Source organism: Miniopterus natalensis, chromosome 12, assembly GCF_054644295.1.
Source record: "Miniopterus natalensis isolate mMinNat1 chromosome 12, mMinNat1.hap1, whole genome shotgun sequence".
Taxonomy (NCBI): Eukaryota; Metazoa; Chordata; class Mammalia; order Chiroptera; family Miniopteridae; genus Miniopterus; species Miniopterus natalensis.
In genome coordinates this window covers 58,205,603-58,229,361 of record NC_142092.1, presented here as the reverse complement: position 1 = coordinate 58,229,361, position 23,759 = coordinate 58,205,603, and the positions used below count along the sequence as shown (strand labels likewise).

The 23,759-nt window shown below is 34.7% G+C and overlaps 1 protein-coding gene across 1 annotated transcript in view; it reads left to right on the top strand.

Annotated features, from left to right (window-relative positions):
* Nucleotides 1-3,921: 3,921 nt before the first annotated feature.
* Nucleotides 3,922-23,759, top strand: part of SHOC1 (shortage in chiasmata 1) — a 45,797-nt gene continuing 25,959 nt past the window's right edge. The window contains exons 1-10 of the mRNA XM_087822834.1: nucleotides 3,922-3,988; nucleotides 7,087-7,174; nucleotides 8,459-8,643; nucleotides 13,683-13,848; nucleotides 14,058-14,169; nucleotides 16,095-16,248; nucleotides 17,260-17,361; nucleotides 18,461-18,569; nucleotides 20,392-20,486; nucleotides 21,220-21,456. Of these exons, the coding sequence (XP_087678960.1) occupies nucleotides 7,110-7,174; nucleotides 8,459-8,643; nucleotides 13,683-13,848; nucleotides 14,058-14,169; nucleotides 16,095-16,248; nucleotides 17,260-17,361; nucleotides 18,461-18,569; nucleotides 20,392-20,486; nucleotides 21,220-21,456 (1,225 nt within the window). The 5' untranslated portion in view covers nucleotides 3,922-3,988; nucleotides 7,087-7,109. The remainder of the gene's footprint in view (nucleotides 3,989-7,086; nucleotides 7,175-8,458; nucleotides 8,644-13,682; nucleotides 13,849-14,057; nucleotides 14,170-16,094; nucleotides 16,249-17,259; nucleotides 17,362-18,460; nucleotides 18,570-20,391; nucleotides 20,487-21,219; nucleotides 21,457-23,759) is intronic.

Genomic DNA, 23,759 nt, shown 5'->3' with positions numbered 1-23,759 from the left:
AACGGGACTTCAGCCCACTAACTAGAAGCTGTTTAGTTTAAACAATAGGAGAAAAATATACGAGCCTCGCCGCCTCCGCGATTTTACGTGGTCAAAGCGTCGTTTTTGTGTGACGTAGTGAGGAAGGGGAGAGCTGTGGTTGCTGGTTTAGGCCGGCGGGAGGAGATGGGAAGCCAGCCATGTGCGCTCTTAAATAATCTTGGGAATTACGTGCCGGTGTATCTATGTGCACCTTAAATATATACAATTTTTTATTTGTCAGTTATACCTCGGTGGTAAACCTGGGAGGGAAAAGTCTTAGGAAACCTTACTTTCCACCTTGTACGTAAGCGCCTGACCTAAACGATTTGTATTCGTTTCCACTGCGGCCCAATAAATCCAGGTCGGCAGGTAGCACAGGAGAAATCTTTAAAAACAGGGAAGGAGAATTTTTTCCAGGAATTGCTGCCATTCAAAAGTTGGCTATTTTTAAATATATGTTCTCTAACCACGCTTTTGCCTGTGTCCCCCGTTGTTCCTGGTTTTAGAAAGGCCTGTTTATCTCTCTTCCTATCCATCCGTAAGATCGATTCAAGTATTTGTAATACAATGAAATGAAGTTGCAGATGAAAGACATTCTATACGACATGGAATTACATAACATATGGTGTCTTATTTAAGTACTCTATATTTAGATGAATTTAAATGATTAACGTCAATACAATAGTAATTATTGTTTAAGGTAGTCAGTGGGTGCGATGAATCCAAAACAGAAATAATGGAAAATTTAAGAAATTCAGGGAAGGAAAATGTAAGGTAAATGCTGACAATAAACTGAATGGATAAACTAGGTAGAGTTTTTTATTTTTTTAAAATATGTTTTTATTGATTTTTAGAGAGGAAGAAGAGAGAGAAACATGGATGAGAGAGAAACGTTATTTATCGGCTGCCTCCTGCATGCTCGCCCTCTGCTGGGGGTGGAGCTGGAAACCCCGCGTGTGCCCTGCCGCAGAGTGAGACGGGAATCCCGTGCCTGCCCGGGAGTGAGACGGGAATCCCGTGCCTGCCCGGGAGTGAGACGGGAATCCCGTGCCTGCCCGGGAGTGAGACGGGAATCCCGTGCATGTGGGAAGACATCCCACCCACTGGCCCACACCGGTCAGCGCAGGCTTTTGTTTTCTAAGAGAGCAGAATTTCCCAAATCCTACTCCACTGCTTCAGCACAGTTTTGCCCTTGGCTATTCAATTTTAAGAAATACGGTTATCCTGAGAAAACAACTCCACCAGCTTTGTGAACTCTAGCCTCTTTTGCAACAAAATGATCACATTAAATATATTCAATCCATAGAAGTTGTATGGACTCACCAATATGAAAATTATATAAGTAATTTTGTATCAACATAATTTTTTTCTTTTTAATCATTCAGAGCCTTTTTTTAAAGTAAATGAACCACAGTTTTGTGATTAAGAATGATTTTTCTACTCCTGGCTTTGCTCTTTTACCAACATTTAATTTAATTTTTGTTTTTCCAGATCTTGAAATTTGTACTGCTTTCAAAGGAAGGGGATATGTTTTCACTATTCAAATACTGCGCAATAGACTATTTATATGAGGTAGGTTGTTACTGGATCACCACCCATTTACTAAGAATTGTGATGTAAAAAATGTTATCTGCATTCACTATGATTATGATAATTTTGCAGTTGTCCTTGGATTCATCCTTAGTCTAATTGCTTTGAGATTCATTTAAAATTACATCCTACTTTTAATATACTTTAAAAATGTCCATTTGGGAAGGAAATAATTGACAATCTAACATGAAGTTAAAACTCTTAGGGAAAAAAATGGAAACTTGGCAAGTTTGGGCTGCTTTTATAAATAATCTTGAGTAATCTTTATTGAAAGGAGTGTGTTGGGGGGGAGCAATCTCAATTATCTTTGTGATAAAATAACAACATGTATTAACCACTTAATATGGGCCAGGAACTTTATTTGATGGATTATGTAATTTAATCATTTGCTCTTGTGATGGGTTATATCATTTGATCATTGTAACTACCTGAGGTAGATAATATTATTACAAAGGTTTTACAATTTTCCACATTAGGAAGCTGATGTCTATATAAGTTAAATTGCTTGTACAAAGCTGAGAGTGAAGCCAGGCACATTGTTAAGAACTAATTAGAGTAGGAGACTTGTCATCCAACAGTTCACTGTTCTTATGATCTTAATTGACAAGTTAAATTTTCATTTTCTTTATGACCTTGACCATAAAAAAAATCTACCAGGAAAAAAAAATTACTCCAATATTACTAAAACTGTGTTACATTTTACAGAAAATAAATAAAGGCATCTTCAGGTTTTATTATTCCCTTATAAGGGAGGGAGGCAAATGTGTCATTATAATATATATATGGTAGGGAATCAGAAGTCATTGTTACACAAATATATTTATGAATATATTGGCCTCTGGCAAAATTAGTCCATACTCAAGCATCCTCAAACTTTTATCCCTGCTCATAGTATCTTAGTTTCTTATTCGTGTACCACACCCCATAATACAGTATAAATATGACACTAATCAATGGCAAATCTTGCAAAAAGTGCAGGATTTTGTAAAACTCATGAAAACAATGTTGAACTACTCAAATAACAGGTGAAGCTATCATCAAATGGAGATCTTGCAAAATTAGATCAGTTAACAAACAAGAGGAAGAGAATGGTTTGAATAGCAAAGGAGTCAGATGCCTTGGGAAAATTTGACTAAATCCTCAAGTATTTTCTAAAAATACCTTTTTTACGATCAAAGGTGAAGTAAGGACCAATATCATGTATATCATCATGGGGAAATTATGACAAATTACAATTATAAACTAATTATAAACAAAATTTTGTTAGGTATAAAATTTAATATTTTATAAATTTATTTATTTATTTTTTAGATAAAGTACCAATCAAGCTGTTTTTCCTTCGTACTGTAAACAACTGGTTCTCATTTATATAAGTTCTTTTAACCAATCTTTTCTTTGTACCACTTATTCTTGGATAGAGAAGACCCCTTATTTAATGTTATAACACCTTCAGCAAACATAAAACTCTTGGGAAATAATGCAAGAAACTGTCACTTGTCCAAGTTCCTAAACTAATGAACTCTGTGGGAAGTTGAGAATCACTGAGGGACAACTTCATAGAGGAGCTATTGCTTAAGACAAGCCTTGGAAAATGAATAGGATTTTGATAGCTAGAAGAGAGTAGAGGGCATTTTTCAGAGGCGCACTGTAGACCGTGGTGTTGATAAGGACATGGCTGCTAAATGTTAAGGAAGGTGGTGAGGAGGCAAGTCTATTTAAATAGGACAGTGTTAGAGAGAAATGGGAGATAAAACTGGAAAGTAAAGGCAGAATAGAATTATAGAGAACTTTGATTTATAAGTTTGCTTAACTGACTTAACATTCTTTTAAAGAACCAATTTTATTTATTAGAGTTTTTAAAATTAGAAAAACATTTGATGGGTGTCACAAGTAAAATAATGCAAAGGCATAGAAAACAAAAGTTAAGACAGCTATATTTTACTAAGTGAAAAAAAGCACATTGCTAAATGGTATATAAATGATGTGATCCCATTTTTTTGTCAAAACACACACATACCATTTTGGCCTTACCTAGAAAAAAAGACTGTAGGAAAATACACCAAGCTATAACTGATATTACTAGGACCTTAATTTTCTCAGTATGTGGTTCTGTGTTGTTTAATATTTTATAATGAGCATATAGTACCTTTAAATAAAAATATGTAAATTTTAAATAGAAAATTTTAATATTCTGAATATTGATAAATATGTTAAATATATTAAAAGATTTTATAATCTCACTTTCTTACATAGAATGTGGTTAGAAAAAAGTTTTGCAGAGATGCTTTATTGCTTCGAATCCCTTCATGTTTATATCGAGATGGAAATTACCATGCAGAAGTTACTGATTATAAATTTAGGAGGCCATGGACGAGAGGTATGTTTTATTTTTATTTCTTAATAATCTATTAAAAATTATTTGAGAGTTTAGCACAGTAAATTAAGAAAATACAGTGCTTTTCTAATTAAATAAAACATACTGCATTTATTTATTTAGTTTGTTTATATTATGGCTGATGTGTTAAGTCATTGGAAAGTTTTAGGACAGAGAGTGACGTAACCTGATTTATGCTTTAGAAAAATCATTCTGGTTGTCTAGAGGATGGAAGGGATAGGAATTGGGAGGCAAGGGTAAAGACAGGAAAGTCAGCCTGGAAGCTATTACAGTGATTCAGAATCTAGACTACTAGGTGAATCTATACTCTATATAAACGATGATGGTGGATTATAATAATGGAGATGTGAGAAGTGGTTGAAACTGGTATTACTTTAGCGGTCTAGCCAACAGTGAGAGAGTTAAAAAAATAGAAGAATAAAAAATTTCTTCTAGGTTTTAGACCCAAGCAACTGGGTGGGTGGCAGTGCTGTTTCCTAAGATAGGAAAAGGCGGCTCATGAGGAAGCCAGTTTGTGGTTGGAATCAGTAGCTCTGCTTTGGCCAGGTTAAAATGCATATTAGGCGTCTAAATGGAGACATCAAGAAGGCAATTGGTTATATTGATCTTGAACACCACTGGTGCTTCAAATTGGAGTCTTCGGTATGTAAATTGCACATAAACTCATGGAACTGGATGACATCACTGAAAGCATGAGTATATATAGAACAGAGAGCCTAGGTCAAAGCCTTGTAACACTCCAACAATTAAAAGATTGATAAAGCCTGGCCGGCGTGGCTCAGTGGTTGAGCATCGACCTATGATCCAGAACACGGTTAGATCTCTGGTCAGGGCACATGCCTGGGTTGTGGGCTCCATCTCCAGTAGGGGGCATGCAGGAGGCAGCCAGCCGATCAATGACTCATCATTGATGTTTCTATCTCTCTCCCTTTCCCTTCCCCTCTCTGAAATCAATAAAGACATATTAAAAAAAAAAAGTGATAAAGAAGGAGGAATCACCTAAGAATACAAGTGAGATAGGAAACCCAAATGGGTGTGGTGCTGTAGAATTCTAAAGAAAAAGTGACTCAAAAAGGGAGAAGTAATCAAAAGCACTGGTCTCTGTTAAAAGGTCAAGTAAGATAAGGATAGTGAGTTGACCATTAGCTTGACCATTAGCATTAAATGCAGGACATTGATGACCTCGGTAAGAGAGTTTCACTAGAATATTGGGTAAGAAAGCTTAATTAGGGTATGTTGAGAAGAGAGTGAGAAGTGGGGTGTGAGATGGTGAATATAGGCTACTCTTTTGAGGAATTTTGCTATGACAGAAAATAGAAAAATGGGGCACTAGCTTAATGGAGAAGTGAGGTAAAGAGATGTTTTGTTTTGTTTTTAATGTGTGATTTTTAAAAAAGGTGATGAGGAAAGAGACTATAAAATACTTGTTTGCCATTGGAAATGATCTTGGTAAAAAGAGAGAAAGTGACGATGCAGGAAAGAAATAAGGTAACTTAATAAAAGGGCATAGTATCGAGAGCACAGTTGGAGTTGGTATTCGATAGGAGCCAGGATAGTTCTTTCATAGTGGTAGGTAAGAAGGCAGGGTTTGTAGGTACTTAAGCCAATAAGATGGTAGAATTGGTGGTGAAAGATGAGGTGGTTCTTTATTTACATCAATTTTCTATGTTGAGGTGAGGCCATAGACTGAGAGTGCGTGGGGGGATGAGTATTGAAAATTTGAGGGAGTGTTTGTTAAACAGTTGTCTTAAAAAAATGAGAAAGCCAGTTTTATTAGGAAGGTGTACTATTATCTGTCGATGTTGTATGCCCTTTTGAAATTCATGATCATAATTTGAAATGAGTTCATTCAGCATGGCTGAGAGATCCACCCCCCACCCCAATAATTTTCAGCTGTTCTAGAGTACTTACACAAAGTGAGAGTAGGGGTTTTTCTAAGTCAGTACGAGGGAAAGAGAGGCAACAGAACAGTCTTTGTAGGGAAGTGGTTATGGGACTGGCCGTGGAAGCTAAAGCATCTGAGAAAGAGAGTGAGGACGTGAGGGAGGATGAGTATTATAAAAAGGGGGGGTCAATGGATTGAAAGTCTCAGTCAGACTGGAATAGCTTTCACCAAACTGCTTCCTGAAAAGTGCAGAAGGAAAAAATGAGTTCATAATTTCTTCCTACTTATTTTCCTTTGCATCTTTTAAAAAATCATAATAACAATAACACCTAAAATTTATTAGGCTCTTAACAATATTTCAGGTACTGTTCTAAGCAATTTACATGTCTTATCACATTTAATTTTTAGGAAAAGGCCATTATTATTCCTAATTTGTAGATAAAGAAACTGAGGTACAAAGAGGTTAAGAGATTTGCCCAAGATCATATAGTTAATAAATAGCCGTATAAGTATTAAAATCCAGGCAGGGTGATTCTAGAACCTGTGCTCTACATAAAAGATGTACACTAAGCTTTCATATTTTTTCACTGAGGCACAGACTCAGATGTTAAGTGATTTGTTCAAGGTAACAAAACTAGTAAAAGTTACACTGGTGGTAAAAAACAGGTCATTTGACTTACTTTACTCAGTTGCTTCTTCTGACACTAGTATATGACATGGTTCCTCTCCTTAAAGAACCAAGGGTCTAATTTGGGAGACAAGTATAGATACATAAAATTTTAATATATGACTGAATATGATTAAGTACCAGAGGGAGTGCCACTGACAATAGTATGGCCCTTCATGGGGAATACATTAGAGTGAGCTGGAATGGTTAATAAAGGCTACATGAGGAATAACATGAGCTGTTGAACAGCACTCTCTGGGTAGGCAGTGCTGTATAAGCAAAGCAGAGGCTGTAAAAATGAGGATGGTATATGCCGGTGATATTGTTCTGGCTGTAATTGAGGGTTGGGGGGGGGGTGTAATAATGAGAATCATTGTTTAAATATTTGGAATCTGGTATAACTTTGGGGAAAATGACATTATGAACAAATAAAAGTAATGCCATAATGTAAAAGCTGACTGTTTGGCTTCCTTGTATTAAGTGTAAAAGAAAATTCTAGAAGGTAATGTTCACCATTCTCCTTTCTAGTCTCAGCTGTTTCAGTTTGGGGAATGACAGATAGCTCAATCTTGGACCAGTGGAAAGCAAGTCTCACTGTGGAGGACTTCCTTGAGAAGTATGTGTCCTTAACCTCAAATTTCCCTTGTACATCTAGAAGATAAACTGTAAGTCCTCCAGACAACTAGAGAGAGAAAATCCTTTCCTTTATATCCTCATAGATTTTCTTCTTTTATCGGAAGAAAAAAGCCTTAATCTGACCACAGAGGAGAGGTTAATAGATGTGTTTTACATCCTCTTTTTATCTTTCCCTCATTTATTATATATTAATTGTTCTCTATGCATTTTGTGTTACGAAGACATGCAGAAATAAAGCAAATATGTTATTATGCTTTTATGCAGTAAGTACACTTTTTGTAGAAAGTGTCTATAGAAAGTCCTTTGTATTAAAATAGGTCTTCTCCCCTGTAGTATAAATGCAGATGTAAGGCTGCTTTCTAACATACCTTGTCAGAATGTTATTTATTATTAGTTCAGTCATTCATCAAATATTTACTGGATCCCATCCTGTGTGCTGGATACAGGATACAAAAATGAATAAGACAACTCTACTCACAAAGAACACAAGAAAATATGAAATAGAGATTTATAAATACATAATTCCAATACAGAGTGGGAAGTACAATGGCAGACATAGGAACGCAGAGTATAATGTGAGGAAGAACATCTAACCTAGTCAACATTATTAATGTAGATGCAAATTAGAGATTTCAGCGCAAATGTAAACAATTTACCCTGTTGCTTCACTTCATGCAAAGAATGCTATCAGACCCAGGAAGGATTTAGTTATTATTCACATTTTCAGGTTTTAGTAATTTAAGTTTTCCTTTGTTGCACTTGAAAGAAAGAACCAGTTTAAATGCAGAGAAGCCCAATGTACCATTTCTATCATTTAAGAATTTAAAGGCCAGATTGGGAAGATAATATATAAACATAGAAAAAATTAAGAAGATAAGAATTAAATGATTATAAAAGATGACCATCATAAGATCACAAGGCATAAGACCAAGACAAAGTATCTACTACATGACTGAACTCCTAAGCAGTGAGGAAGCGGACAGGTATAGTGCAAAGGGCTTTGCATTATGAATTAAAAGATGTGGATTTCAAGTCTTGCTTTGAGAAGTCAAATACTACTTGACAAGTCATTTGATCTGACTCTCACTTTCTTTGTCAGTAAAATGATTATGGATCAGTGCTTCTCAAACTTTAATGTACATATGAATTTTTCTCTGCATCTATTGGAATTTGGTATTTTTTCTACAGTGAATATATGCTATTTATTAATCAAGATGTTTTAACATAGGACATACATAAAATCAGTAATTTTATAATGTCATAGGAAAATAATTACAGGAATGGTGACTCCAATTAACTGTGAATTTGAAGAAATTGTTCCAAGTTCAAACCCAGATTCCCAAATTGAAGTTGAGGAAGCCAGCTTACATACCTATAAGGACTACAGTGAAGTCTTTACCCCTATTAGCTGTGTAGAAAAATGTCCAGTATTTCAAGCACAGGACCAAGGTAAAACATTGATTTCCATTGTTATAAAACATTTCTTACTAATATACAGATTTATCCTGGTGAATTTGTTTAGATTTATTTTTTTATTTTATTAAAGATTTCTACCTGCAGAATTATAATTCTAAGCTTTGTCTCATTAGGGAAATATTTTCTCTTTCATATTAATCCCCTTATTGTAAGTTAGGTTTTTGGAGGTGAAGGATGTTGGGCCTCAAAATAGCCTGAGAGATTTGATTATAGTGTGCTCACAGCATGTTGCTGTAATAATATTAGCACCTGAGTACAGATCTGATGACACAGCAATTTGGTGTAACACTAAATTAGTAGATTATTAAGTGATGCTTATTTTTATTTTCCAAAATATCCTGAAGATTTTCAATGTCATCACATATGTGAAATCATAATTCAAAGTAGAGATAGAATAATTTCAGTATTAGGTCAGGAAATTTGCCCAGTTTTTACAAATTTACCAGAAATAATAATTAAAAGTATATTTTATCCAAAATATATCCCAAATCTTTCTTACTACTAAAGAGTGCTGAATTCCTCCAACCTTATAAAAACCCTTTTTTGTATAACAGCCCATTCCCTTTTTAAATGAAAAAACTTAAGGCTTTGTTATATAATTGCTATTATCATTTAAGATATGCTATAGTTTGAGCATGCTGTTTTTATGTAGATACATAAATTGTGTATAAATTTTTAGTGTTGGCAAACAGGTATGTAATGACATATAGAGAGTTAAGTCTCTCTTATAGTTTCAGAAGAGAGAGCGATTGCATTAAAGACTAAACTTCAGAGCATAATATAGTAGGAAGACCCTGAATTTGGAGTCAAAAGATTTGATCATAGTCCAAATCTACCCTTAAAAAGTGGTACAAGTTTGGGACAGTTATTAAAAATTTCATGGTTTAAAATTTTCTTCTATAATTTCTTTATTTGAATTTATTCTTCTAATTTCTTATAAAAAATTTGGCAGATCATATAATATATATGTACATGTAAAAAGATGGTTTGCAAAAAATAACAGGCTACCCAAAGCTATTATTGTTATTATTATTTTTAAAATATATCTTTATTGATTCCAGAGAGAGGAAGGGAGAGGGAGAGAGATAGAAACATCAATGATGAGAGAGTCATTGATTAGCTGCCTCCTGCATGCCCCTGACGGGGGATCGAGCCGGAAACCCCGGGCATGTGCCCTGACCGGGAATTGAACTTCGATCTCCTGGATCCTAGGCCGATGCTCAACCGCTGAACCTCGCCCGACCAGGCTTTAGCTGTTATTATTAATGTGGCAAACTAGAAGCTACCGGTGGGAAATTTCATAATGTCTATTGTCCGCTAGAATCAGAATCTTCTTTATGATTCACTGAATGAAAATATGCTTGAGTTTCCTAAAGTAACAGACTCATACTTACAGAGAACAAACTGATAATTACCAGATGGGAGGGGGTTTGGGAGAGAAGGTGGAAAAAGTGAAGGGATTAAGTACAAATTGGCAGTTACAAAATAGTCACAGGGATGTAAAGTACAGCATATCCCTATATTCCCATCGAGTCAATAATATTTTATTAACTATGTATGGTGCCAGGTCAGTACTAGACTTATGGTGGGGGAGGATTACTTTGTAAGTTACATAAATGTCTAACCACTATGCTGTTCACATGAAATTAATATAGTATTGAATGTTAACTGTAATTGAAAAATAAACAAATATTTTTAAAAATACATATGAATTATTTTTATCCTATTTTTCCTTAGGGGTCCTATTTCATTAGATTTCCTTCTTTTTAAGGCTGAACAATATTCCCGTGTGTGTGTGTATGTGTGTGTGTGTGTATCACATTTTCTTTATCCATATCTGTCAACAGACACTTAGGTTGTTCCCATACCTTGGCCATTATGAATGCTACAGTGAACATGGGAGTACAGATATCTCTCTGAGATAGTGATTTCATTGGCCATCTGTTTCTTCCTTTACAACATTTATATCTTTTTTCGTCTCACTGTGCTTACCGGGACTTCCAGTACATTGTTCAACAGAAGCAGTGATAGTTCCATCCTTGTCTTGTTTCTGACAGTAAAGGAAATCTTTTAACATTTTGCCATGAAAAATGACGTAAATATCATTTCATTGTTTATGTCATTCTCAGTGGTGAAATGTTAGAGAATTTACTTTATTGGGTTGAAGAAGCTTCCTTTTGTTCTGAGTTTGCTAAGAGCTTTTTACCATGAATGAGGATTGAATTTTACTAATGTTTTTCTACAACTATTAAGATATTTACATCTTAAATATATAGAATGTCTCTTTACTAAAAACTTATAGTCCTATAATCTAAACATAAATTGTTTTACTATTGTGATCATGCTGTATATGCATTACATTATTTTTAAATGTTAACATTATCTTGGGAATATTTCATCATATACTTAAGTTGACTTCAAAAGCATGGTTTTTGATGACTGCAGTTTTTAAGCTTACTTATGATTTTTACATTTGACAACACTAATGTCGTTAATTTCAAACGTGTACATAAATGTATGTTTGCATTTTCAATGACTTCCTTAAAGTGGATCCCTAGAAATGGAATTACTTGGTATATTTTTTAGCTATATGTTCACTAGCATGGTGTGAGAATACCTTGTTCACACCAACCTGATCGTCACTGGGTATATTACTACTTATGTTGTAGTACAATATACAATGTGGTGGGCAAAAAAATGCAATATTTTTTCTTGCACTTTAAAAATTACTGGTGTTTAGTGGCCCAGACTTACTTCATAATCAAATTTCCAGGTTCCAAAACAGACCTCTTGAGAAATTTAATGTAACTGGGACTTTTTAGAATTTTTAATTCTAAAGAATTGCTACTCTTTTTAGCCAGGAAAGAGTTTATCTTGTCTTTAAGTTTTTAAAAAATTATCCTCATTGAAGCTTTCTGGTTCCTCCATATTCTTTCTGCACATTTTTGTTACGTTTTTCCTTAATATTTGTAGCCATTATGAATGAGTTTTTCCATTAGTTTTTTTTGCTAGGTTTTTATATGTATTCATTTTATAATTTTTACCAGCACTTAGTGAACACCTTTATTTGTTTTCAGTTAGTTATCTTGGGTTTTTTAGGTAGACAAAAGTATTTCTACAAAGAATAAACTTATCTTCTTTCCATAGTTAACTAGCAAGTTTTTCCCTCCTTGTGACAGTTTAAACACTCTTCTCCAATAGAGGAAAACAGTCTCCTCATATTTGTGTTGGTACATATAATAGAGTTGCAGCAATAATGCTGTATAGCCATAAGAATATAAGGAAGTAGCACCCTTGGTTAAAAACAACAAAAAACTACCTTTGTATAGTTATGATGAACATTAATTGTTGTGTTATGCTGCCATCTAGTGGTTTAATCTAAAAAGGGTGGTTGAAAATGTCCTGGAGGACTCCCAGAAACACCAGGATGAGCCTGTAGGAAGGGAAGATGGCTAGACGGTCTGTGTTTGAAAATAGAATGTGAAAATGGGGATATAAACAAATGCTATTTGGATATTTACTATTAATATAGCTTCATTAAAATTTACATAATGGATGTGCAAATGAACCACCTTTAAATTTTCTCAGCTATGCCCTGCCTAGACATGGAACTGATGGCTAGTTTTCTTGGTGTGCAATTGGAAGCTCTGGGCCACAAGACTGTCAGGAACTTAACAGATAAACTATCTCTTAGGAAGCTGATTTATATAACACCTTCTCTTTTGACACTTCAGTTTTGCAGCAGTCAAAGTGATGGTCCCTGGCTGCTTTATGTTACATATTTATTACGTACCTGGTTACCAGTGATGTAGGGAGACATCACTCCATGCTGTCCCTCCTCATGCCATTCTAATGTTACTTCACTGAAACACCACTGCCCAGAACAAGAGCACATTGCTCCCCTTCGAGGTACCTTTTACTTTTGGGAGCTTGGCTTTCTGAGTAGTTCCTCATTGGAGCTTACATTTTCCTTTTTCCACTCAAGAGCTTTTTGAAGAATGGGGCCAGGTTTTTTATTTCCTCCCTTAGTTCAGAAACTGTTAAAGCCCTGACACAATTAGCAAAGATTCTAAAGTAACCCAAACGTGGTAGGATGGGGACAGAGCAGAAATTTATCCCAGCAATTAACTGTTAGCAGTAGTGTTTCCTAATATAGAAGGTATATCACACTTATCAAGTAGATACTTTGCTATATACCTTTCATGATATCTAACTTTTTTTTTAATCCTCACCTGAGGACATTTTTTCCATTGCTTTTCAGAGAGAGTAGAAGGGGAAGAGAGGGACGGGAGGGAGAGAAACATCGATGTGAGAGAGACACATCAATTGGTTGCGTCCTACACGTGCCCCAACTGGGGCCGGGGATCAAGCCTGCAACATAGGTGCATGCCCTTGGCCAGAATCGAACCTGGGACTCTTCGGTCCAAGGGCCAACACTGTAATCATTAAACCAAACTGGCTAGGGCCATGGTATCTAATTTTATAGCAACATGTTTGAACAACTTTAGAGTGCTAGAACTAATGTTGGTCTCACCTGTAGGCTTTCCAGACCATCTCCATTTTCTGCATGTCAGAGTCTCAGGATGAAATGGAGACCTTAAGAAGCAAAACGATGCAGAGAAGAAAAAACTGCAGTCATCAAATGTCAAGTGCTTCTATTTCTTTACAATTTTGTTTAGGCTGCCCCTGGCTATATTGAAGCATAAGGCCACAAGAGATTTTTCTCCACTAATTAAACTAATTTTTGTTGAAAAATTATGAGCCATTATAACTATTTTAGGATATTTGGTTACTACTCAGTGTACTAAATAATATCAAAATGTATTGAGCTTTTACTTGTTTACCAGTACTATGCTACATGCTTTATATGCACAGTACAATGAACAACTAAAGAATTAAATATGTGTTTGAAAACCCCAACTTTATCTAATGACTTACTACAGTAACTACCTAGATCCTTTGATAATGTTCAGGTTTTTTCTTATTCTTTTATATTTCTTATTTCTTTTCAGATTTGCTTATTGATGCTGAAGAATTAATTTTCACAAATAATTTGATGGCCTATAAAAGTCATCTACCAACCGTGCATTCTCTGTTGAGTAGGCTAAAACCGTTTTCGATAAAGGACCCCCTTTTAGATTTCAAAGAACAGGTCTTCAGAGAAGCTGATTTTTTCAGGTACTTAACTGCCCAATGTTGTAAATATTTTCCAAGAGGAGAAAATATTTTTTGTATGCTCACAAATTTACATGTTACCAGTAATAATATTTTATCATTGCTCCACCTCAACTCTAATTTTAATCACTCTGTATCTTTATTGGCTACATTTTAGTATATATAACTTGCTATTAGTAAAGACTAATTTATTATTTTAATTTTTTGTTAAGGGAATGCTTTCCTTTTCAAGGAGATTTTAAAGATCTTATGAAAGAAGATTCTTACATGGATAAAGAGAACTTTTGTCAGGAGAAGCTAGAAGATACAGTAAGTTTAAATGAAGCTATAGTACTTGCTTTCAGTAATATTTTTATAGAAGTAGTAAAGCACACTTTAAAAGAATTTAGTAATATACCTTGACCATCTACTATTATCAAGTTAAAAAGACTTGATAATGGGTTGAACGCATTGGGAAGAAATCAAATTTACTTCTAAGACAGTAGTTCTTAACCTTGGCAACACATTGAAATTACTTGGGGAATTTTAATAAAATACTGAAGCCTGGGTCCTACCCAGATACATTCTGATTTCATTGCTCTGGTGTGCAGCCCAGTTATCAGGAATTTTAAAACCTCTCCTAATGATTTTAATCATTAAGCCTCGTATGGGACATTAAGTGATTATTTTCTAATTTAAAAATTGGAGACTAGTCCCTGGCCAGGTGACTCAGTTGGTTGGAGCGTAGTTCCATACGCCAAAAGGTTGCAGGTTCAATTCCCAGCCAGGGCACATACCTAGGTTGGGAGTTTGGTCCCTGGTTGGGCACTTACAGTAAGCAACCCACTGATGTTTCTTTCTCTCTCTTCCTCTCTCTCTCAAAATCAATAAAAACATACCCTCCAGTGAGGATTTTGTTGTTGTTGTTAATCTTCACCTGAGGATATATTTTTTCCATTGATTTTTTAGAGAGGGAGGGAGGGAGGGAGGGAGGGAGGGAGGGAGGGAGGGAGGGAGGGAGGGAGGGAGGGAGGGAGGGAGGGAGAGAAGCATTGATGTAAGAGAGACACATCGATTGGTTGCCTCCCATACACCCCTGACCAGGGGCCAGGGATCAAACCCACAACACAGGTACATGCCCTTGACTGGAATCGAACCCAGGACCCTTTGGTCTGCAGGCCAACACTCTAACTACTGAGCCATGCCTTCCAGGGGTTCAGTGAGGATTTTTTTAAAAATTGGATACAAATTAGAAATTTTGATTTGTGAGTTGCTTGAACTATAAGAGAAATGACCTCATTGAAGGAGAGAGAATAAGGATGGTCTGAGACTGCATTTCAGGTGCTGCCGGTGATTAGTAAGGAAGGTAGCACCTCTGCACATTAAAGGCCAGTTAGCCCCGCTTTTTTAGCATCCCATTCCAAGAGCACACAGAACTGCTTTATAATGTTAGTCTGTGAAGAATTTTAGCAGTTGAGAGTACGAATAACTTTTTGCAGTATATAAGCTCAAAAAACTAGGCCCATGAAGATTAGATGCATTTACAAAATTACTTTAAACATATTTGAAAACAACTGAAAGTGTTTTACATTTGGGGCTTTTCTAAAAACAATGAAAGGAGATACAGATATAAATTAGATATAGGGATAGCTACAGATAAAGATATACAGATATAGATGTAGAAGTCTTAAGGCATTTAAAGGGTTTCCTTGTAATTAAAAAAATTTTTAACATGTGGTAAAAATATGAATTCACCTATTAACCCCTTTTCTCCATTCCCCATTCTGCTCCCCCATTAACTCTGAGAGTGGGGCACACAGTATAGTCTCACTTGTTGAGGCGTCCAGTTCTGTAGCAACGAAAGAGAAACATTCCAGGGAGGACAGCAAAAATCCATTCCATTCCATCTCCCCCTTTCCCTTCTCCCCATTCACCATTTCTCATCTGCTGCAGTGATTGTTTTTAATTTAGAATTTAAAAAATTTATTAGCCCAAAAGAAGATATCCCTGCATCTAGGGATACTGTACATCACTAATGTAATTAGTGACCATACGGGACATTACTCAGAACATTGTTTATTATGTAGCAGAATATCTTTTTGGCTTCTACACTTCTATTTTTTAAGGGTATGCATAGCATTAAAAAAATTGAGGGTGTTTTTAGTTTAAAATTTGGTACAACAATTAAACAAATATATCTGTTTATGAATTCAGGAATATTTATTTGGAAAACCTAACTGAAACCTTGTTTTACTTATATATCATCTCAGCCATCAATGTTTTCTGAGTGTGAATTAATACCTCCAAGCCTTGAACAAGAAGTTGGTATGCCATCACTTTCAGAACTGAAGGAGTCATTAAACTTAGTGCCAGAAATAATAACTTATGAAGATGAAAGTGAACACAAAAAACTTTTCAAAAGAGGTGAGAATTAATTTAAAAATTTATTACTTATAAAAACTACAATGTTTGACATAAAAATTCTTGCTCATTAAACTTCTTTTCTGAACCTCCAGATTTTTTTTGATTTTTTAAAAAATATATCTTTATTGATTTCAGAGAGAGGAAAGGCGAGGGAGAGAGAGAGACAGAAACATCAATGATGAGAGAATCATTGATCGAGCCCGCAACCCGGCATGTGCACTGACCGGAAATCGAACCCCGATCGCCTGGATCCTAGGTCGATACTCAACCTCTGAGCCATGCCCTGCCAGGCTGAACCTCCAGATTTTTAAAAAGTGTTCTGTAGGTTGTATGGTGAAATCTCTGAATTATTATTGATGAGACTTTTCTCATCTTTCTCTTTATATTCTTGCAAGCTTAAAATGTCTCTGAAATTAATCTAACCATTTCAAGATAATTACACAAATAAAGCTAAGATACCTGTGACTATTCTATGGCTTCACCCCAGTTAGACTTAGTAAATATTGTTAAACTCTTTTTGACAACAGTTTGAGCCTACATATTTAACTCCTCTCTCATAAATTTCAGTTGGAATGATGGGAGACATATAATATTAGGGAGTAGTGAAGGGGGATTTGTGATACCCACTGAGAACAGGAATGTTTGCAGACTTGAAGGAATTTTTGAAGACAGGACTAAATCAAAGGAATTACTGATCAGCCTCCAAGTCAAAGCAAGGGAATGAAAAACCAACTGAGTAAGTGAATCAAATTTATACCGAAACTTGAAACTGTAGCAGAGCTCAGAATTGCAGGGTGGCCATGGGCTTTCAGCAGGACACAAGTCTATGAGTGCTAATGGAAACAACAAGAGACTTGATTGGATGACTGTGGTATTACACTCCGAGCCTTTACTTGATTCTGATGGTGACTAAATGAGACAGTCATTGCCACAGAGGAATGAATGAGGTTACAAAACATCTAATGTAGTCGTACTTTGGCTGACAGTAGACTTCCTTCCTTCTTGTTCCAGATCTTACTAACAAGCACGCAGTTGACATTGAGGATATAAAATGCAGCTCCACGGAGATTTTGGTCATCCAAAGCCAATGCGAACCAGAGCGCCATGAACCAGGTAGAAATTTCTAATAAATCATTGAGTTTATCAGGGGTCACCTATATATGATATCAAAGTACAGTGTGTTCACATACAAAGTCTACTGTGAGACAGTTTTCATGTTTAAAATTTGGTTATTGTAATCCAAGGTGTATGTACTATTTCTCTCTTATCTGCTCCTTTACATGTGCTACTATCTTAGCTTGTTATCCTTCTAGCATAAAAACTGAATAATACACAGAGTTACTAAGAATGAGAAAGGAAAATGGAGGAAATAGCATTGATATTAAAAATAGAAATCTTATAATATTATAACTTAGTAAATAAAATTGTATATTTTATCTCAGAATAAGCAATCTAGCTGATCCTTGTTACATTTTTGTAACTTTAACTTTTTAATCTCCCAAAGCAATCCTATCATTGTTAATGTTATAATTCTATCATATTTGGAGTCTTAGAATGATCTTTTTTCCAGTATAATGCCAAATTGTGTTGATTCTTAACTCTGTTGATGATATTGTTGTTTAGTTACATTTATAATTGGATCACATTAATCATCTATTTGGAAGTTTATTTCTTTAGTTATGAAAGTGATAGAAACTTACTATTTAGGAATAAATGAGGATCAGTTTGTCAAGCCCACCCTATAAATACATAACTCTGCTAGACTCCAGAATTATTAAGATGAAGGATTACTTGTCATTAATACTATTTACTTAACATTACCAATATTTAGTATGAGATTAAAGTAGTACTATCTCCTAAGTACTGACAACACAAGTTGTCAGAATTAAAAGCATGATTACTTATAAAGCTCTTAGAATTTATCTCATACAGTAAACTCAATAAAGTTTAGTTGTTAATTGATTTTTTAAAAACCACCACTATCACAGTTGAGACACCATGTGATATATGTGTAATTCCTTATATAGATGGAGAATGAAAACAGTTATTTTGTATTTCAAGTAATCCAAGTTTTTGTTGAAAATTTTTGTTGTAACATAATGATCAAACATAATAGTTTCTAACAAAAAGTTCTGTTATACTTAATTTTATTCAATATTTACATAATATTATGATTTTTAAAAATGTTTATGTATTCTAGAAGAATTAGAAGAAGAGTTAGAAATGCCATTACCTTCTCTACACCTAACAAACCAACATTCTTCTGTGAATTCCTTATGTACAAGACTTCAGACATTTCCACTTTCTCCTGTTTGTAAAACGTAAGTAAAGATTATATCTGGAACTCATTGCAATTCAGATCAAGCAGTCTTTAGTTAAATCTGTCCATGTAAAGGCAATTTCCAAGATACCTCTGTTAAAGAAATCTAAGACAGAGAACAGTGTCTAAAGTAAGCAACTGAAGGGAACATATGAATATACATGTACATACTTGTTTTTAAATGAATAGGCTATCTTTAGAAGGACACAAAAGAATCAAGTAATGTTAGTTGTGTCTGGAAGGGAACTGAGTATCCTGGATATATGGGAGCTAGTAAGTGATAGAGCCAGACTCTTATACTTTTTGTATTTTGAATGTGAATATATTACCATTAAAAATAAACAGCTTGCCTGGCCAGGCGTGGCTCAGCGGTTGAGCGTCGACCTAGGATCCAGGCAATCAGGGTTCGATTCCCGGTCAGGGCACATGCCCCAGTTGTGGGCTTGATCAATGACTCTCTCATCATTGATGTTTCTCTCTCTCTCTCTCTCTCTCTCTCCTTTCCTCTCTCTGAAATCAATAAAGATATATTTTAAAAATAAATAAATAAACAGTTTGAAATTTTTAAAAGATTCTGGCATTGGAACAATCTGCTTAGTATTTTGCCACTGGATGCTTACTAAGGAACTGCCTCTATTTGGCACTCACTGCCATGAAAGACAGCGTAGTGATGTATTAGTTTGCTAGGGCTTCCATACCAAATACCATGTCTTAAATACCCAGTCTATGGCCAATAAATTTAACTTTGTTTCTTCACAGTTGAGGCTAGAATTCCAAGATCAAGATCCTGGCAGAGTTGGATTTATTCTGAGACCTCTCTCCTTGGCTTGTACATGGCTGTCTTCTCATGGTCTTTTCTTCATACATGCCTGTGTCCTAATTCCTTCTTTTTATAAGGACACCAGTCCCATTGGATTAGGCCCCACCCTAACCATCCCTTTTTAACTTAATTACTTTTTTAAAGGCCCCATCTCCAAATAGTCATAGTCTGCAGTACTGAGAATTAGGGCTTCAATATATGCATTTTGGGACATGATTCAGTTCATAATAAGAAATTAAGAGCCCTGAACTATTAGCACTGTAACCTTAATTGCCCTGTACCTCAGTTTCCTTATCTGTAATATTGGAATAATAACATTTCATACCTCATAGAGTTGTTATGAGGTTTTCTAAAAGATTTGTCACAGCTCTTTGACCAGGAATAATCTAGGATCACAGAGCTGTGTGCAGTGGTTGACCAATAGATTTGGCAATCACCTTATTCTCCTAGGAGTATCAAGGATCACATCCTATCTCTAACACCAGTTATCCACTGGTCTTATTTATCTTGTCAATGTGATATTGGTGTAGGGAGAACCAGACATGTAGACCCAAATATTGATCCACAAATCTGATCGATATCCCATTGTTACTGCATAGAATAGTCTGTAATAGTCCAAGAATTGATATTGCAGGACTGAATCATTGCATTCTAGTTTGAGCAAAAATTGCATAGTTTTAATAACCCAGCATCTTTGCCCTCTGATAGAATCTGAGATAGCTTTGGTTGCTATCTTATACCATGTGGCATACATATAACTTAATATTTTCCAATTTATAGGCGGCAGGAGCTGACAACTTGCCAAACCTTCCCAGGGGAAGAGGAAGTATTTGAAATTTGGGCTATGGAATGCTCTATTTCAGATTACATATTTATAAAATGGTTAATTTTTCACTTTGCTTTTGAATGTAAAAAATACTTAGAAAAGTACTTAAAATTTGTATTATGCAAAAAGACTCAATATTATTAATGTATTAAACTTTAACTCTCTTTTTTTCCCCAGTAATTTGCTTACTGCTGAAAAATCAGCTGATGAAGACTGTGTGGTGGGGCAACCAGAAAGCTGCAGAAGCTCTTTGAACTCGTTTTTGCTTCCAGGTGAAGATTAATTGATTTCGAATGCTAAATAAAATGTATAGACAAAAATGTACAATCAGTAAAATGTAAATGTCAGCTTCATTATATTTATTATTATTACCATCATTATTAAAAAGCACAGTTCCAAAATTATAATTTTGCTAGGAGAATGTTAAAATTCATAATCCTAATTTTGGGTTGATGCTTATAATGCAGGTAATAATGTTAAGTAGTCATGCTACTTCAGTTCCTCCATATATTATGATTTGCCCCTATTTAGGCTAACGGTATTGAAGCAGAAAGCTCTGTGCCACGATATCTAAGATGATAGTCATAAAATCTGATCAAATAGTCTTCTTGTTTAAGCTCATTATAATGAATTAGAATTCTGTTTAATATGTCATATTTATTCTTCAAAAATGTTCTCAAATGTACTAATTTAGTAAATACTAAAATAGTCAAATAATAGTTCCATCTCCTACTAAATATTAGAATAATTTTAACTTCATATTTCCACAGATTGAAATAAACCTTTTATGTGACTACTATAGCTATAATATTTTAGATTTTTATAAATATTAGCATCATGAAGATGCAATACCAGATATAACTTTAAGTTTCACTTTTTTCCCCTAATGTGTGAAAATTTATTTCATAATAAATTTTTAGTGGTTCTCTTTATTGTACTTTTCATCTCTTTTGCCCTGTGAACTGTTTCAGACTATTTTTTGAGGGTTTTTTATTGTTTTTTAAGTGCCAAGAATGGAAGAGTCCAACAGTCAACATTCAGCTACAGATTTGAAAGAGATATTTTCAATTGAAGAAGAAAGCCTTGTGGTTACTCCTGTAGGCCCAGAGTGTTGGAAGCAAACAGGACTAAATCTGACTAAAACTTTGGAACATCTGACTACATCTTTCAGTCATCGGGATCTATCTTCTGATGATACTAAAATTGAGACATTTTTGCCTACAAAAGTACCTGAATTAGAATGTAAGTACATAATAGTAAATACCACTTGAATGAGCATTTTCAGGATGAGACGGTTAGATACTGGCTTTCCACTAGGTGACTGGAGAAATATAACTAAATTTCAGCATTCAATATTAGCTCTGGCTCTGCCAGAATGCATAACTTTGAGCTTCACTAGGCCCCATTTTCTTCCTTGGAAAAATACGGAAATTTGACTAGCTAATTCTAACATCCTTTTCTGTCCTAAAATTCTGCAGTCTTGGTTTTAAAATTTCTAGCCATTTTTAATTAGTGACTTTGTTTCCTTTTATAAATGATCAATTGCTTTTAGTTTCTGTGTATGTCAGCCTAGACCCAAACCAGCACTGCTTTTTTTCGACCTGACAGCTCATCTTTGTTTGATAATATCTAGTCATCTCTCTTCAACAATAGAAAATCTTCCTTTGTTACCAAAAAGGTTACTCATTTAGCATTTTTTACTTATACAATTTAAGAAGGCAAAAATACCTTTTGAGTATCAATCTTTTGAGTTATTTTGGTTGCTATATATGCCCTTATAGTAAATGGAACATACTTAACCTGAATTATATCTTTTTGAAGTATATATGTACTGTTTTAAAATGTTTGTGCAAGCCCAAACAGCATGGCTCAGTGGTTGAACATTGACCTATGATCCAGGAGATTGTGATTCAATTCCCAGTCAGGGCTCATGCCCAGGTTGTAGGCTTGACCCCTAGTAGGGTGTATGTAGGAGGCAATGGATCAATGACTCATCATTGGTATTTCTATCTCTTTCTCTCCCTCTCCCTTCCTCTCTCTGAAGTCAATAAAGACATATTTTTAAAAAAATGTTTGTGCAAGTTACTAAATTCAGATCATTAAGGAGTTGCAAAAGTTTAACTTTAGTTTATTATAGAGTAAATAAATATATTTAAAAGTGAATTTTAGAAATTATTGTGGATGTTGGGAGACTACTCTAAAGAGGTAATAATTGGGGTGAGAATGGTTATCAGCAAGGGATGTTTCAAAGACAGAAGACAGAGGGCTTTGGATATGGTAGGAAGAATAATAAATAGACCATATGAAGCAAATGCACACCAGCCTATCCAAGGCCTAGATGGTTATCCCTAGTAGAAGAATTTTAAAAGAGATCATGTCAGATTGCTAGACAAAGAAAGGGGAAAGGAAGATTTTATGGGATCTTCAAATATCCAGAATAATGTATTAAATCCATAAAATTATGTAAAGTCTTTATTATGATATGTAACTATTTTGAAATTAAAATAAAACACTCTTGAGTGTCTAGGAGTAGCATTGCTGGGTCTTGTAGTAGGTGTATGTTTAACTTTATAAGAAACAAATTGTTTTCCAAATTCATGGCACCATTGCATATTCACAACAGCAACATGTGAGAGTTCCAGTTACTCTGTATCCTTGCCAACACTTGGTATCAACAGTCTTAAATTTTAGCCATTCTGATGGGTGCGTTGTGGTATCTCATTGTGGTTTTAATTTATATTTTCCTGATATTAATGATGATGAACTTTTTACATGCTCATTGGCCATTTGTATATCTTTAAAATATATATATACATATATATATAACAGCTTTATTGAAATTTAATTCACATACCATACAGTTCACCCGTTTAAAGTATACCATTCAGTGATTTTTTAGTATATTCACAGAGTTGTGTAATCATCACCACAATCAATTTTAGAACATTTATACCAACCCCCAAAAGAAATCTTGTACCCATTAGCAGTCACTCCCCATTTTTCCCAGCTATGGAACAACTAATCTAGTCTCTGTATCTATAGATTTGCCTATTTTGAATGTTTCATATAACTAAAATTATATAATATGTGGTCTTTTCATGACTGGCTTCTTTTGTTTAGCATGTTTTCAGGATTCATCCATGTTATAGCATGTGCATATCTTATATGAAGTATTGTTCAAATATTTTGTCAAATTGTTAATTGGTTTTATATTAAAATTAAGTTATAAGAGTTCTTTATATTTTTTAGATACAGTCCTTTTTCAAGTATATGTGTTATAAGTATTTTCTTCCAGTCTGTGGCTTACGTACTTGGCATGTAAGTTTTTGACCCTTAGAGTAACTGTTACCCCCAAGGCTCTAACTAATTATAAGTCTACTGATAAATAAGGTTTTTCTGGAATTCTTCTTTGCTTAGTAACCTAGCTTCAGTAGTGTTTAAAAAAAAAAAAAAAAAGAGGTGCTTGATTTTTATCCTTTAAAATTTTTATTTTTTTCAGACCAAAAATTGATTTTCAAAGCAGCAAACAAAGTACTCCGATTATA